Source organism: Triticum aestivum, chromosome 6D (genome assembly GCF_018294505.1).
Source record: "Triticum aestivum cultivar Chinese Spring chromosome 6D, IWGSC CS RefSeq v2.1, whole genome shotgun sequence".
Taxonomy (NCBI): Eukaryota; Viridiplantae; Streptophyta; class Magnoliopsida; order Poales; family Poaceae; genus Triticum; species Triticum aestivum.
The window spans coordinates 329,143,986-329,161,239 of record NC_057811.1 but is presented as its reverse complement, the minus strand read 5'-3'; the positions used below and the strand labels follow the sequence as shown (position 1 = coordinate 329,161,239).

At 47.4% G+C, this 17,254-nt stretch overlaps 1 protein-coding gene across 1 annotated transcript; it reads left to right on the top strand.

The window, feature by feature from the left end:
- Positions 1-10,295: 10,295 nt before the first annotated feature.
- LOC123141561 (ethylene-responsive transcription factor ERF054) lies at positions 10,296-12,136 on the top strand. Its single transcript, XM_044560670.1, has one exon. It carries the CDS (start codon positions 10,494-10,496, stop codon positions 11,865-11,867), a length of 1,374 nt encoding a protein of 457 aa, XP_044416605.1. The 5' UTR covers positions 10,296-10,493; the 3' UTR covers positions 11,868-12,136.
- Positions 12,137-17,254: the final 5,118 nt, after the last annotated feature.

The following is a 17,254-nucleotide window of genomic DNA, read 5'->3' as shown; positions in this document are numbered from 1 at the left end:
TTGATAATTTGCCACCGCTTATATTGTAATTGATCTTTTGCCATTCTTTAGTTTGCACTTTGATCTTTTGCCACTTTTTCACACAAAAAGAATACTTATGAATGAAAAACATATTGTGTGCATAAAAGAGTGGACAAGTATACCCTTACATACCTTTTTTGACCGAAACAACCATAGTCCAGCCTATTCCCCAAATCGGGATGAACATAGCTCTGTCATGGCTGGTTTGGGGAGGCAGCCGCGGTAGTTGGGGCTGGGGCTGGGCCCGGCGGTGTGGTGCAGGTAGCAGGGGAAGCCAGCCCACTCAGCCGCGGACAACCAGCGCCGCCTCGCCCTGCTCGCTGTTGACAGTGCGTGTGTTGGAGGAATCACGACCTGCTCCCAGCGTCCTCTCCACCATGGCCGAGCTCCTCTGCTCCTCCCGTTCGCGCGACCAGGCTACTGCCGCCGCCGTTGCACGCGCCACTGCCAGCAGCTATTGCACACGCCGCGCGATGGGAGCTCCAGCCTGGGGAATCGGGTCCTCGGGCCACCGGCCAGGCAGTCACGGTCGCTGCTGTTCTTGCCGTCGCCGCCGTCGGTGGCCGAGCAGGACGTACTGGGCTTCCTCCGACGTGAGTTTCCTCAGATGGCGTCCACTCCAGGTCGAACACGGAGGTCGGGCTGCGCATCGCTGGCAGGCGCCTTGCGCGCGCCGGAACGCCGCATCGGGCAAGCCCGGTCAAGCGTCGGTGGGGGGATGCGCGCCACACCGTGAGCGGTCGTGGCCACCAACAGCCGCCGCTGGATACCGCGCGCGGAAGGGGAGTCGCCGGGGAAGGCTGTCGACTGCCACCGGAGCGCCGCCGTCTCTTGTGTGCGCGCCAGTTCCTGGTTAATCTAGCATGGGGGTATTCTGGACATTTTACATGGGACCCAGCTGACATAGGGCAAAAGATTAACGCCCTGTTTGGTTCATAAGTCCTATGACTTTTTTTAGTCCCAACTTATAAGTCCCAAGTCATTAAAAAGTCCCTACATATTTGGTTCCTGGGACTTAACATGGACTAAAAGACCATATTATAACTATAAGTTTCAAATGCCCATTTTAAGTCCCTGTAAGTCCCTTCTGTTTGGTTTAGATGGGACTTATAGGGATTTTTCTTAAGTCCTTAAACTAATAAGTCTTTGGAAACAAACATCCTCTAAAGTTCCAAGTAAAGAGTGGCAACAGATCAATTACAATCTAGGTAGTGGCAAATTATCAATGTGCGAAGTAAGTTGTGGCAAAAAATCAAATACCCCTCCATTCCATGTTCCTATTTGCAACACGTATGAGATCGACGATGTAATTTCAGTTGAAGATGTGAAGAGCATAGGAGCCGGGAGAAACATGTTGGCCTTAACGCTAGCCGTCGCGGCAGTTCTGCGTGATGATCACCTCCACATTGGATGATCCATGATCAGTTGGTGAGGGACAAACGATCGACTTGGTGCGTGTGTGTGGTCATCGGTCCCGCTGCGAGCTGATATCTTTGTTATCTACTGTACTACTAGCTGCTTCTGAATTTTGGGAATCGCTATGTGCCTTCTTTGTGAAGAACACTACATTTAGCATCAGACGTAAATATTTCTACAATAACCAATGTCCATCCAAGTAGTCGCCTCTTTTTAAGACGACGTCTCCAACACTTTATTCCCTGTCTTTGGTAAGATCACTACCTCGGCTTGCCTCGTTCGTCCCTCCCGACCATCCCTCTAGGTTCGAGGGACGACGATTCTTCTCTTGAGTCGGCCCCCTGCCTCCTCGAATTCCTCTACTGACATTGTGCCATTGAGCTCTATGATCCTTCGCCTAACTAAAAGAAGAGGAGGCAAAATGAATCAAGAACACAATCCATTTAATATTGTAAGTTCACATACCTTAGAAAATACTCCCGCTATCCCAAAATAAGTGTCGCTAATTTAGTACAAAATTAGTAAGGACGGAGGGAGTAATCCCTTATGAAATCATATAATTAATCATTAACCCATATTGTCCTTTTTTGTGGCGATAACCCAACTTTACCACATGGTCATTAACAATACTTCCTTCGTTTTTAACTATAATACCTATTTTAATGACAATGCAAGGTAGAGCTCGAGCTCCATGGATCTCCTTTTTTTTCAAAAAAAAAACACATTTAAGTTTTCAAGAAAAACTTAAAATATTATACACGTGTAAATGGATGTTTACTACATGTCTTGTAAAGTTTGATGATGATATACATTAAGGTGAGATCTACACAGAAAATAAAAATATCTGTTTTCGAAGATGGTGAGCAGTACACATCTGTTTGCTATTAAAATATGCACGAATTTGTCTTTTTATGTAGGCCGCATGTTATTGTATTTTAATTGTGAAACTCTGCACACTTATAAAAATACATCTATATGAACATGTAGAATTTTTTCAGATTTTTTTGAAGCTCTGAAATATAATTTTGGACTTTCATTTCGGAAAAAGAGCTCCAAAATGCCTCACTCCTATTTTAGTCTGTTACACTACAAGATTTGGACCAACATTTGTTTTTGCACGGAAACAGTTCCTATTTTAAAATATGACTCACTCTAGTAATATGATGTCATTAGATGAATATTTGAATAAGCTTACCTTTGAGACGGATGGAGTATTCATATCACACAAATCATATGTTAACCTATTAATTAGTGCTCAAAGGCATGCCTTAATAGAACCAGGGTATGTCATCTTTAGTATACAGATAAATGTATATATATTTTTTAAAACAAACACACACACACATTTAAAACAAACAGGGTATGTCATTTTTAGTATACAGATAATATGTTTTTCCTACAAGCTGTAATATAGATTGTGATATTCAATTTTATTTTAAAGATATAGTGGATAAAAAAGTAGCATGAATTGCAGGGGAGATCTTTCGGCCTAAAGGAGAACCAGTCTGTGGCTTTTTTTTTTTGAGAGTAACCAGTCTGTGGCTAAGCAAAGACGGTTGATCTTTCGGCCTGGCTCTAATAGTAAAGAAAAAGCTGAGCCCATGTGTACCCGACATGGGCCAGATAAAAGCCCAATAGGATCTCTAAGAAAAAAGATAAAAGCCCAAACGAAACTCTTCCCGATCCTTCTGCAATGCGTAGGCAAACCCTATTTGACGCTGCAGATTATCGACAGGAATAAAAAAATTAGTTATTTTTTTTCGCTGTGTTTGAGAGCAGCTTTCTCGGATTGTTTGGCCGGCCCATCAGCGTGGCGCGTGAGCGCCAGTTTCCTTATGAAGTCGGCTAGCTTCTGATCTTTCAGACTGACAGCATCAGCAGGCAATTTCTGTGTTGAGTGCTCTAATCTGGTTCTTTCGGGCTTCGGTGGATAACAGTAGATGTAGTAACAAACAATAGTACTAGTCGGCTACTTTTGAGGATAAGGCCTAGTCGGCTGATCTATTGGATGGAACGTGTAATTAAGTTAGATGAGCTGCTTTTCAGACAAAGAAAATGTTAGATGAGGGATTGCTGCTGACGAACAGTAGCTGCATTTCAATATTATCCATCTTGTGAAGATCACTTTTGTTGCATCTCTCGACTAGTATATGGTGCTGCTGTTAGCTAGTAGTGTGGTTAGGTCAGCTATCATAGAACATTGTACTGTACGAACAATGGTAAAGCGTGCCGACGTTTTTTTTCCAAATCTGAAGATATGTTGGTAGATATTTTCAACAGAGTCAACCCGCCATGCCTTTAGCTAGACAACACATACATATACAGCATGTGTTTTTTTTTTTAGAACAACGAAACATTACTCCTTGCGGCAGTGTTAAATCCCCGGGAGGTATTTCAGTGCTAAAACAAAATGCAATGCCACTGGCTCTGTACCCTCGTAATGTATTCTTACAGTCAAGTTTTGATGTCAACCTAATGGAGATAACTCCATTACCAATTTACCATGCTTATCGATATTTTTCTTTTCTTTTGTTCAGTTGCTAGCGAATGCATGCCATAGTCCAAATGGCCAAATACGTAACATGCATACAAGATGAGGACGAGGTTATTCTGCAGATATTCTTTCTGCTGAGCTGTTGCGTGCCAGGAAAAGGAGAAGAGGTCAAACGATATGTACAAGAGCAGTGACGCCATGTCCGCCACCCCCCGCACTAGGATTGACTTTCATCGTACCAACAATATACTACTGCGAGGCACGCTAATGCGAGGCGATTACTTCCCTAATCCCCAGAGCACTTCCCGATTAAACAAAGCGCGCCCATGCTGATCCGTTCGGTCGGCTACAGCGACACTCGCTGATGCGCCCCTCGGACGCGGAACGGGTTCGTGAGAGCTGATCCCCATCGGTGACCTGACCTCAGCTCAGACCTAATCTCAACGACGCGCGGGGAGGCGGCTTGATAAGGTCGTTACGTGCCTTGATCCAGGGTTAAGCGAGCCAGGAGTAGCGATTAAACAACGCCGAAGCGGCAGAATTATGCGCAATCATTGCGTTGTATCTATGCGCGGACCTTATCGCGGGTACGGCAACCTGCATGATTGCCGCATTGCGTAGCCCTGCAGAGTTTTAATCAGGACTTGAGGATGACTGCCGCCTTTCTTAATCTATCTACTGCGGGGCAGCTGGAGGCTCTCAAGGATTTGCGTGTTAGTCACTTCGTTTACTCGCGGCCTGTTGGTGAGCGATTGTCCGTGAAGGACACCCATTAATCTCTGTCTCACGGCATTTCTAACCGATTCCTTATCCAGCCGTAAGAAGTATAAGTGAGTTTTTTTTTCTTCTCTAAGGCACATCCCCTCGGTGAGTGCGCCGGACCGGTATGTGACCCATTCCTGGTATGTGGCTGGGATGGGGCATCCGGAATTAGATGTTAGGTTTTGGTGCGATGTCTGTTTGGTATTAGACTCGGACATTCGGCACATCTGCATCAAGGGGATAGGAGTAGCGACAGGTGTCGTCAGGATGGTGGCTTCAGGCTTACTGATATAATGCTTTGTAAGGTCTCTGATAATAATTAATAAAATGGTTGCATGCATCGATCAGATGCAGAGCTCGGAGGTAATCCTCCTTTTCTAAAAAAAACATCTAGCTGATCCCTTATACAGTACCAGTTTGTGGAGTAAAAAATTTACTCCATCCCTGTTCCCGCGAGTATATTTACTTCGGCTTGCAGCGGCTGGTAAAATTATCTTCCTCTCATATGCCTCATTTTCTCCTCCACGCACCGCCGTCTGCGCGTCCCCCGCCCCGTTCTGCCACCTCCTCTCCTCCCAATAGCCGGACGTGATGAACGGAGGTCCCCTCCGCCGAGAGCGCCTCTCGGCAGAGGCCGACGACGAGGCCTAGGTGGATGACCTCCGCCGGCAGTACCCAGAGCTCGTGGAGGCAGAGCAGGCGATATTCGCCGTCAATGGCGGCAAAGTCATCGTCATCTCCGACGACGAGAAGGGCGGCGAGGAGGAGGAGATCGACGTCGAGGAGTGGCGAGGCGTCTTCCCCGACGACGACGGCACCGGCTCAGACCCAACTCTCACCGAGGGTGGCCTCACGAGGAAGGACTGGCTCGACCTCCACTTCGACCGAATTTGAGTGTAGTTCAGTATAGGTTTTTAGTGTAGTATAGTTTAAGTTTAAATTTATGTTGAAGTTATGTTTAATTTAGGTTGTCAAGATTATTTATGTTGAACTTATTTTTAAATGCATGTGAATTGGTTGAAATTAGATTCAATTAATGCAAATTTATGCTTTACTTCATTAAGTTTAAGGAATCGGCTAAAACCAATCAAAATTTGGCGGAGTATGACTACTCCACTAAAGTTTATTAGGCCGGATACTCCGTTATTTTTTAGGGATCGGTTAGAAAGGCCCTTAGTGGGTGAAAAAATTTACTCGTGAGTATATAGCCCCCTACGGTTTTAAAATTAAGATTAAGATAAGAGGAGCTGCATCAGTACTCGTTGGTTTGTTTTGTCAACCGGGGGGATTGCTGAGCAAGTCTGTCGGTTACTGGCATGGAATGTTCTGGAACCTGGATAACTCGCGCACTACCTAGCGTGCTCGTTGGCCTTTCCATTTCATGCGTTGCGAGCACTACTGACCAACACCTTGCTCCGCTTTTGAAATCCATCTGCGGGCCATGTTTTGACCCAGCCAGACATGATTACCGCGGCTACGTGTCGAGCCGCCGGGGCAGCGCGGTGCCCCGCCCCCGCCCCCGCCACTGGCCAGGACGCAAGTCTCCGCGCCAAGGTGCCATCTCGCGGCTGCGAAAAGTCAGCCCAGGCCCGCGCGGAAGGCCGGCCCACCCGCGGCTGGAAGCCCCGTCCAGTGACGAGCGGGGCCGACGCTGGCAGGGGACCCCCGGGACGGCCACACGTGTACGGTCGCCGGAGGCGTCGTCGAGGCTGCGGGGGTTTGGTGTTGGTGTTGGTGGTGGGTGGGACTGGGCGGCGGTCCGTCGTCACGGGGTGACCGCCGGCCGGCGGTGGCGGTGGGCCCGTGGCTGGCTTGTTGTCGTGGACTTTGGATTGTACTACCAGCACAGCGCGAGCGACGTCTTTTTTTTCTCTTGAGATTGGGAGGGAGGGGGGTTTGGAGTCCTGCGTGCCGAAAGTGAGCGCTGAATCGGCCAGATGGATTTGTCATGGTGCATGCCGCGCGCATAAATGCGAAAAGGTTAACAGTGTCGCCCTGTTCTGTGTCCTGTTTGGCGGAAGTGTTGCAATCATAATTCCAGTAGCGCTCCTCTTTCAAGCACTTATATCAACCTTTGATGTGAAATTCCATTAAAAAAACCTTTGATGTGAAACGGAAGGTCTGGAACTCAAACGATCTCGATTAAATGAGCATTTTTTTATTACATATAATTCAGAAAAAACAGCAGATAAAACATAATGATCATAATAGTGATAGATGTAGGTCTTTTGCCTTGTTTCGATAAATAATAGCAATGAGAACTGAAATAGGTAACAAGGTGATAAACCTAGTAATGCAATCGGGTACCTAAAGGACAAAGGTCATACCAATGTCAATTGCTAATACTGTTAGACCAACCACAATCCCTAACAACGGGAAAAAGAGCATATACGGTGAAAGAAGAGACGGTCACTTCGTTGGCCATCTCGCTGAAAAGATCGTCGATGTTGTGGAAGTAGTCGCGCGCAACCATGTTGGTGAAGAAGCCAACAGTTGCTCATCAAAAACCTTACCGCTCCTCTCCCGCACATGATCACAAGAGTCAGTGTTTTGGAGACATGTTGTCCCACTTCGGGTGCACACCGAGAAGCATGATGGGAAAATGGTAGGCGGCGCAAAGCTACTAGTTAAAACTGATCCGTCAGTTCGACTCCCACTAGTGGGCGAAACATTAAGGCTTAGTTTGGCAACGAAGTTTTTAGAGAACCATGGTAATTGAAAACCACAGTATTCAGATATGCACACAACGAATACTACAGTTTCTTTAAACCGTGTTTTTTCTCAGTTTTAGCGAAACTACCTAGGTGCTTGGCTGGTGTTGTTATACTACAGTTTTGACCGATTGTAACGCGGGGTGACATCTGAAACTCACTGAGCTACAAGACCTAACGGCCGCCGGGTGCATGCAGCTTCTACGCACAAGGTCAGCTCGTCCGCACCTATGTAGCAGATTTGTGTACTGCTATGCTAACTAGGCAGGCGCAAGAAACGGATCGATCAGCCGGCCTTCAATGGCTGGACTGATTTAACCATGAGGTGCATGATTGATCAAGAGCCTGTGGCAACTTAAGTTCATTAATCAACTAGATTGAAGTAATACAATTCTAGGAGCGTGTTGCTATCATATGTCTATACGTGCATGTACTCTTGGAGGCGGACCAAAATTCTTTGCGCGTGTACGATGCGCCATTTATACTGAATTGGCTACCTAGCATATATACCCGGTTGCATACGAGTGTTCTCCTGATCTAATCAGTGCGCTACTAGTCCGAAATTAATCGACGGCTAAGGACTCCATGGAGAAGCATGCAAGATCACTAGAAACTAATCAGTTTTGTCATCCCATCCAGCGGCGTCATATCTAATATATATGCCACCCCTTGTAGCAGTCTTGCAATCAGACTGGACAGATGGAGGAAAATTAGAAGACGATCGCATCTAATATTCTTATCCCAACGTAGATGGCAACGTCAATTGCACTTTCTCTCTGTTCTGTTTAGAAAAAAGAAGTCTAGACCACTTTTTCAAATACTTCAAAAATACCACAGTTTCTGGAATATTATGGTTTACAAAACTTCGGTTTTTGTTGAAGCCAAACACATCGAAGTATTCAAAACCAAAGTTTTTTTTTCGGAAACCACGGTATTCTAGAAAAACTACAAAAATACTTTGCATCCAAACGCACCCTAAACTTCTTTGTTGAGTGATAAAAAGAAGCTGCGCTTACACATGCATAGATCCTAACTCGAGTCGCTAATTCATGAAACACGACGCAGATAGGATGAATGGTAGAGGAGGAGCGCGGGCGTATATGTTCCCTTCTCAAGCTTTTGCTAGTGTGTGTCGTGGAGGGATCGATCTTATATGTTGGTCCAACACACTTTTCACTGGCGGAGTTAGACTAAACCTTTAACATCTATGAAGGGAAACATCGGATAGAAGCTGCGTCAATTAATTTGAATTAGAGGGATTAGAAGAATATATCGTGTAACGGAACGGCTAGATATTCAAAGATGAAGCACCTTCTTTGAAAGGGGGAACTCAAACCTGATTTTGTCTTGGTTCATTGAGCCAAGCATAAGCACTTCACTCAGTTCAATCACCGGATACATCTGAACTTATATGTTCTTTTCATTTGCCTTTTCTTTTAGCTTCACTGTAAATACCCCTTGTACCATATTTTATTTTTACAATATAATACAGCAGGACACGCTGTCTTGTCCGTAAAACAAAAATCTCTAGTATGAGGTAAAAGTTAAACCTCCAATAATACTGCCATGCCTGACACTGATGAGCATAATGCTGGAACCGAAACTGGGAGGAGGTTCATACGCTCGAGCATTTGATGAGCATAATGCTGGAACCGAAACTGGGAGGAGGTTCATACGCTCGAGCATATTCTCGGAGCACAATAAACTAATACAGCCGTTCTCACAATACTAGCCACTATCAAGTGGTCAACGCATTGTTATGCAGTTTAAGAGTTGCTTGCTGCGGGGATTAAAGCATGGTGATCTCATCTCTGGCTCTGCTTATGTTGCGTATAGGAGAAGGAATCGTTTCTGTACGAACATACTGTATATTGTTCACGCAGTTGTTCCCAGAAAAATATTCCTGCAGCCACCTTGCATCTTTTCGTAGCTACGAGTAATTTTAAAGGAGAAATTCCCAAGTAACTACGAAAGGTGGTGACAAGTTACACTCACACACCAATAGCCGGAATCAACATTCCAGAACGCCTTTCACACCATTCCCAGCAGTACATCACCGAACATGCATCAGATTCGCAGGAAGAGAAAAAGGCGTGGTTGGCAGCGGCACGTGTTGCCAGAATGGACCATAGACAGACAGTTTAGTAGTAAAAGACAAGGTCCTAAACTAGGGGGAAATTCCTCGGCCAGTTCTTTTCTGAGACGATAAGCCGATTGGTTCACTAGTTAAAGTAGCTAATCCACTGGCCTTTCGGCATATGCAGCCCCATGCATGCAATTGTTATTAGTAGTACTCCGTAGCAAATGCAAAGATCTTCCGCCAGTCCTGCGTCGTCTGCAAACCATACACCTGGGCTCCTCTCGTTGATTGCAGATGGAGCACACAGTACTCAATGATTGGAAGAAAAACCTGTCGGAATATTGGAGAAGCGGTACCAGCTTAACAACTGGAAGTGATAGGCATTCTCCTACTCGGTCAGCCTAGCAACAAGAAGTCGATTTTGGAGCCGAGAAGAATGAATAATGGGGCCCCGGCCGAGATGGGATTGTAGTGCAAGGAAAGCAACGGACGGATCACTCCAAGGCCAGTGCCGTCCGTGCAAAGCCGCGGCACCAAACCGAAAGCTACGTCCGCGTTCCAGCGCACGCCTCGCGATCCGTGCGGGCCTCCGCCGGCCGTCGCACACATCGCGAGGTCCGCCGTGTCGCCGGTAGGGGCTCGCTGACGGGTCAATGCGCGTGGGGCCCGATCACCGTCCACGACCCCGTTCGCGCCACACAGCGACAACCGCCTTTTTCGTTTTCACCCCCGTGGAACATCCCCGAGCTCTCCAAAAATATCTCGCCCGCCCACCTTTATAAGCCCGTCGCGGCCGGCCGATCTCTCCAAATCAGATCAGAACAACGCGCCCCATTGGCTCCCCTCCTCCTCCCCCGCGCACGCGCGCCCCGCAGCTTCTCTCGTTCGCCACGCAGCTTCTCTCGTTCGCCACGCAGCTTTGTACAGCTCGTACGTTAGTTGCTTGGGCGGCGGCGGCGGCCGGGTTAAATTCAACCGGAGGATTCGCGCGATCGAGCGAGTTGTTGGAATGGATGCGGCGGATAGTGGGGGCCGGCGCGAGCGGAGATGGAAGGGGAAGGCCGCGAGCTCGGCCGCGGAGAAGCAGCAGCAGCAGCTGGCGCCGGTTTTAGAAGACGCGCCGGCGGCCGCATTGCTCCCGCCGCTGAAGAAGATGCGGAGCCCCGACTGCCGCCTCCGCCGCTCCGTGTCCTCGCTGTCGTCGGCTCCTGCTTCCCCTGACTCCTCCTCTGTTTCCAACCCCCTCTCGCCGCCCGCGACGTCCTTGCCGCTCCACGCGTCGTCGACGCGGCAGATATTCCCGTTCGCGTACGATCCGTCCCCGGCGGCGGCCCCGAGGCTCCTGCAGCTGTTGCGGTACTCCTCCAGCCTGTACCAACAGCCGATGCTGCCGCAGCAGCTGCAGCAGCAGCAGCACACACCTTCGCAGCACCCGCAGATGATATCCTTCGGCGATGCCCAGCAGCAGCAGCAGCAGCAGTTCGAGGCGGCGGCGGCCTTGATCCCGCCGCAGTACATGGCGCCGGAGGCGCTGCGCTACTGGAGCGCGGCCCTGAACCTGAGCCCGCGAGGCGTGCTTGGCGGGGTCGTGCCGCCGGCGCTGTACCAGCACCTGCTGCGGCCGCCTGGCCCGGCCAAGCTGTACCGCGGCGTACGCCAGCGTCACTGGGGGAAGTGGGTGGCGGAGATCCGCCTGCCACGGAACCGCACGCGCCTGTGGCTCGGCACCTTCGACACCGCCGAGGACGCGGCCATGGCGTACGATCGCGAGGCCTTCAAGCTGCGCGGCGAGAACGCGCGGCTCAACTTCCCCGACCTCTTCCTCGGCAAAGGCCGCTCCGGCGGCAGCGGCCGCACCAGCGCCAGCGCTGCGGCGTCGGCCTCCTCCTCCTCCACGTCCGCTCCGCCGACGCCGGACGAAACCCATGCGCAGCAAGCTCAGCTGCTGCTCCAGCGTGAACAGCAGCAACAGCACACGGACGGGCAAGCGAACACTGGACCGAAACCTCCGCTCTCCGCAGCAGAGCAGGACGGCCAACCGGAACCAGAGCAAAATCCTCAGCTCCAGAACGCAGAGCAACATTGCAGCGACGGCAGCACGGCCATGATGCAGCAGGCTCCAGTGACCCCCGGCGGCGTCTGGGGCCCCGCCGACGACGCATGGTTCAGCGCGTGGGGCCCGGGCAGCTCTGTCTGGGACTACGACATGGACAGCGCTCATGGCCTCTTACTCCAGTCTCGCTTCGCCGGTGAGCAGGCCGGCATGGACTACGTCCCCAGTGCGCCGGAAGCCCACGTGGCACCGGCGGCAGGGACAGGCACGGCCTGTGGCGCTCCCCCTTCTCCTCTTCCTCCTCGTCCTCCCTTCATGTGGAAGGACTAGATACAGAATCCCATATCTGAACATCTCACACACAGAACCAACCTACGCTGTGAGATGCACACAGGCTGCAGATTTTTAACAGACAGCTTGTGGCATCATCACATAGCAGGAACATCTCATCACCTTTTCTTTTCTCTCTGATCGATTTTCTCCTGAAAATAGCAAGGAAGTCCCCGGCTGCATTTTATAGGCTGGGACAAAGGTGGACTATATTTGATTCTCCATCCTTGTAGAACCTTCCGTGATGATTCTAAGATGAGTTTTAGACATTAGATAGCTAGTACTCATTAGTTGTTTACTGCATCTTTAGTTGTGTTGTGTATGGCTTTAGGGTTCCTAATAAAGGTTCTGGAAGAGGAGACGATTTTTATGCTCTCCTCTTGTTCTTACCTGAATAATTGTGTTTTCTGCAGTATTTTTGAACCATATATGTGGGTGCCACATCTGCCATGCAAGTTATATGTATTGTTAGTTTCATGATTAATGAATTGATAGTTCTTACTCCATCCGACCCAAATAAGTGTCACGGTTTTGAACTAAAATTGAATCTTAGTTCAAAATTGCGACGCTCATTTTGGATCGGAGGGAGTACTTGTTTTAGTCAATGAAGTCTTCTGATTTTGTTTTCAACTCATCATGTACACGAATATGAGCAGGAGAAGATTTTTAGATGAAGAGACTAGTACATGAACAGTGATTTTGTTATCAACTCGTTACTGGTCACTTGTTACAAGAGATTAAGTTGCTCATGTGGAAGCGTGAGTTTGTTCTAGTTAAGATAGCCTGGTGACAAAATAGAGTTTCTCATTGTCTTGCCAATTATGCTGGCATAGCTCGCAATACCGCGTGTTGGTTACATCGAGGGCCACTTTTTTTATTCTAGATCTTTTATCAGCATAGTGTAACCCCATTGCTTTGAAATAAAACTCTTTACCCCCTCCCCCCAAAAAGAAAACAATGGGAACTTAGGGTTTCATGATCTTCTCTAACACGAAGTGCATGCAGGGTGTATGTGCTCGCAACAAACTTGCCCGACCCAGAGGAAAGAGGAAGAGTTTATTTCAAACTATTTTCTTGTAGAAGTGTTTATTTCAAACTACCTTCTCGTATAAGTGTTTATTTCAAACTGGCTTTAGAAACTGAGGTCCTAAAACATCATCGTTCTTTGAAAATCCCCACATTGGGACCAACCTATGGCCTCAACACCTAATTATTAGCCTCGCATTTAATCGACTAATTGCTTTAGATGATTATAGTTGTTTTGCCGATCCAAACCTTTCATCACTCATAACATGATTTCATATCAATAAGAAAACTTTATTCATCCCTTTTCTTAACCATATATGGCACAATAATACAACTATTCAATTATTCACATATTTTAAGAACGGTTTTGTGGAAATGCCCTAGGAGCCCTAGGAGCGGTCCATGTCTTACTCGAACGTTTTCAAATCAAGTTTTTTTCGCAAATACGGAAAGCTTGCGTATCATCCGGCACAATAATACAAGGTATGGGACAACACATGCACGAACGCAAGATGACATGACATGGTGCCCGGAGCAGAGGGACATGTGCTCGGCCCAAACAAAGAAAAATAACACGACATAACTCTCCTAGTCGTGAGAAGCAACTCGAACCTAATGAAGACAACCAAAAAATCCTACTCCACCGTCGGGGACACCACGAGCGATCAAGATCATGTCAAATCAACAACACGATAGAGAGAGAGAACGATCAAACATATAGCTACGGGTATAAACCCTCAGCCCCGAGGATGAACTACTCACGCATCACCATGGAGGCAACAAGGATGATGAAGATGGCCTTCGGAGCTTCCCCCTCCGACAGGGTGCCGGAAAAGGCCTCCAGATGAGATTGCTTCGGAGCAGAGGCTTGCGGCGGCGGAGTAAAAGTTCTAGGTTACTTTACAGGGTTTCTTAATTCATAGGAATTTTCAGCGTTGGAGTCACGTCAAAAGGTGTCACAAGGGCCCCCACAAGCTCAACTCACGCGCCCTGGGGGGGGGGGGGTAGGCACGCCCATTGAGCTTGTGACCACCTCGTGGGTCTTCTGGTCCTCCCCCGAAACTTCGGGGGTCTCTTATGTTCAACAAAAATCGTGGTATCATGGTATATTTTTTTTTCGCATTTGAACTTTGTTTGGTATGGTTTTTCGACGAAACAAAGAAATGGGCAAAAAACCAAAAATGGCACTCGACACTAAGTTAATAGGTTAGTCCATAAAAATAATATAAAATAGCATATAAAGCTTACAAAAATGATAATATAATAACATGAAACAGTTAAAACTTATAGATACATCGGAACGTATCAATGCCTATATTGAATTATGCAATGAATAATCATAACCATAAATATTGTAAATTAATCGCTGACCAAGTGTAAATTTTTCACTACAACACCTCTATGTTGCTTGGATAGACGCCTCAGTGACGCTACGACCCTGATTCTATTTCGCTACCATTGCAACCACTTGTTATTATTTTGTTTTCTTGTTGTCTCGTTTTTATTTATCAAATCTATTTATCACTTTCTACCTTACTATACAATTTACCTCTGTAACTAACAAGATAAAAAGCTTGACATTCTTCGTTGGGGCAAATTTGTTTTGTGTGTTCTGTGCAGCTACCGATCATTAATCCTCGTCGAGATAATTCCTACTGGTTCGATAAACCTTGGTTCTCAATCGAGGAAAAAATACTTATCGCTAGGTTACATCACCCACTGGTACAATGAGGTGCTATACAAACAGTTTTTAACCCCTTTCCGTGACAGCGTTTCTGTATGATTGCACGATGTATTGCTCTTTGTGCATAGGCACGTATATATGATGTACAAAGGTGGGCCACGGATCTCAACTATACAAGGAACTAGGAGGCGGGCCCAATTGTAGCGACCCGACCTCAAATGGTCAAGTCTCTGTGTTTCAGTGTCATTCCTGGATCGGTAATGCTGACACACACAGTACTCGAAGGATTTATAGCAGAGTAGCAATCACACACTTATTACATCGAATATCTCAAAAGAGAACTTAATACTATAAATATGGCTTAAGGCCATTTAATACGATAACAGCGGAAGGCTTGGAAGATAAAGTGAGTCCATCAACTCCAACGGCATAGCTGAGTGCATGACAACGACCTATCGCACCTTTACTCGTCGTCTGAAAAGTCTGCAACATAATACGTTGCAGCCCGAAAACGGGTCAACACATGGAATATGTGTTGGGGAATGTAGTAATTTCAAAAAAATTCCTACGCACATACAGGATCATGGTGATGCATAGCAACGAGAGGGGAGAGTGTTGTCCACGTACCCTCGTAGACCGAAAGCGGAAGCGTTAGCACAACGCGGTTGATGTAGTCGTACGTCTTCACGATCCGACCGATCAAGTACCGAACGTACGACACCTCCGAGTTCAGCACACGTTCAGCTCGATGACGTCCCTCGAACTCCGATCCAGCCGAGCTTTGAGGGAGAGTTCCGTCAGCACGACGGCGTGGTGACGATGATGATGTTCTACCGACGCAGGGCTTCGCCTAAGCACCGCTACGATATTATCGAGGTGGACTACGGTGGAGGGGGGACACCGCACACGGCTAAGAGATCCAAAGGATCAATTGTTGTGTCTAGGGGTGCCCCCTGCCCCCGTATATAAAGGAGCAAGGGGGAAGAGGCGGCCGATCAGGAGGAGGCGCGCCAGGGAGGAGTCCTACTCCCACCGGGAGTAGGACTCCCTCCTTTCCTAATTGGAGTAGGAGAAGGGGGAAGGAGGAGGGAGAGAGGAAGGAAAGGGGGTCCCCCCTGTCCAATTCGGACTAGAGGGGGAGGGGGGCGCGGCCTGCCCTGGCCGCCCCTCCTCTTCTCCACTAAGGCCCATCATGGCCCATTAAGCCCCCCCCCCCGGGGGGGGGGGTTTCCGGTAACCCCTGGTACTTCGGTAAAATCCCGATTTCACCCGGAACACTTCCGATATCCAAATGTAGGCTTCCAATATATCAATCTTTATGTCTCGACCATTTCGAGACTCCTAGTCATGTCCGTGATCACATCCGGGACTCCAAACTACCTTTGATACATCAAAACACATAAACTCATAATATAACCGTCATCTAACTTTAAGCGTGCGGACCCTACGGGTTCGAGAACTATGTAGACATGACCGAGACACGTCTCCGGTCAATAACCAATAGCGGAACCTGGATGCTCATATTGGCTCCTACATATTCTACGAAGATCTTTATCGGTCAAACCGCATAACAACATACGTTGTTCCCTTTGTCATCGGTGTGTTACTTGCCCAAGATTCGATCGTCGGTATCTCAATACCTAGTTCAATCTCGTTACCGGCAAGTCTCTTTACTCGTTCCGTAATACATCATCCCGCAACTAACTCATTAGTTGCAATGCTTGCAAGGATTATAGTGATGTGTATTACCGAGTGGGCCCAGAGATACCTCTCCGACAATCGGAGTGACAAATCCTAATCTCGAAATACGCCAACCCAACAAGTACCTTCGGAGACACCTGTAGAGCACCTTTATAATCACCCAGTTATGTTGTGATGTTTGGTAGCACACAAAGTGTTCCTCCGGTAAACGGGAGTTGCATAATCTCATAGTCATAGGAACATGTATAAGTCATGAAGAAAGCAATAGCAACACACTAAACGATCAAGTGCTAAGCTAACGGAATGGGTCAAGTAAATCACATCATTCTCCTAATGATGTGATCCTGTTAATCAAATGACAACTCATGTCCATGGCTAGGAAACTTAACCATCTTCGATTAACAAGCTTAAACATTTATCATGAAATAAGGAAATAAATAATAACTTTATTATTGCCTCTAGGGCATATTTCCTTCAGTCTCCCACTTGCACTAGAGTCAATAATCTAGTTCACATCGCTATGTGATTTAACATCAATAGTTCACATCTTTATGTGGCTAACACCCATAGTTCACATCGACATGTGACCAACACCCAAAGGGTTTACTAGAGTCAGCAATCTAGTTCACATCGCTATGTGATTAACACCCAAAGAGTACTAAGGTGTGATCATGTTTTGCTTGTGAGATAATTTTAGTCAACGGGTCTGTCACATTCAGATCCGTAAGTATTTTGCAAATTTCTATGTCTACAATGCTCTGCACGGAGCTACTCTAGCTAATAGCTCCCACTTTCAATATGTATCTAGATTGAGACTTAGAGTCATCCAGATCGGTGTAAAAGCTTGCATCGGCGTAACTCTTTGCGATGAACCTTTTGTCACCTCCATAGCCGAGAAACACATCCTGATTCCACTAAGGATAATTTTGACCGCTGTCCAGTGATCTACTCCTAGATCACTATTGTACTCCCTTGC

Bases quoted from the DNA above. Each gene is read 5' to 3' on its own strand.
- LOC123141561 (XM_044560670.1), top strand. From the start codon at position 10,494: ATGGATGCGGCGGATAGTGGGGGCCGGCGCGAGCGGAGATGGAAGGGG.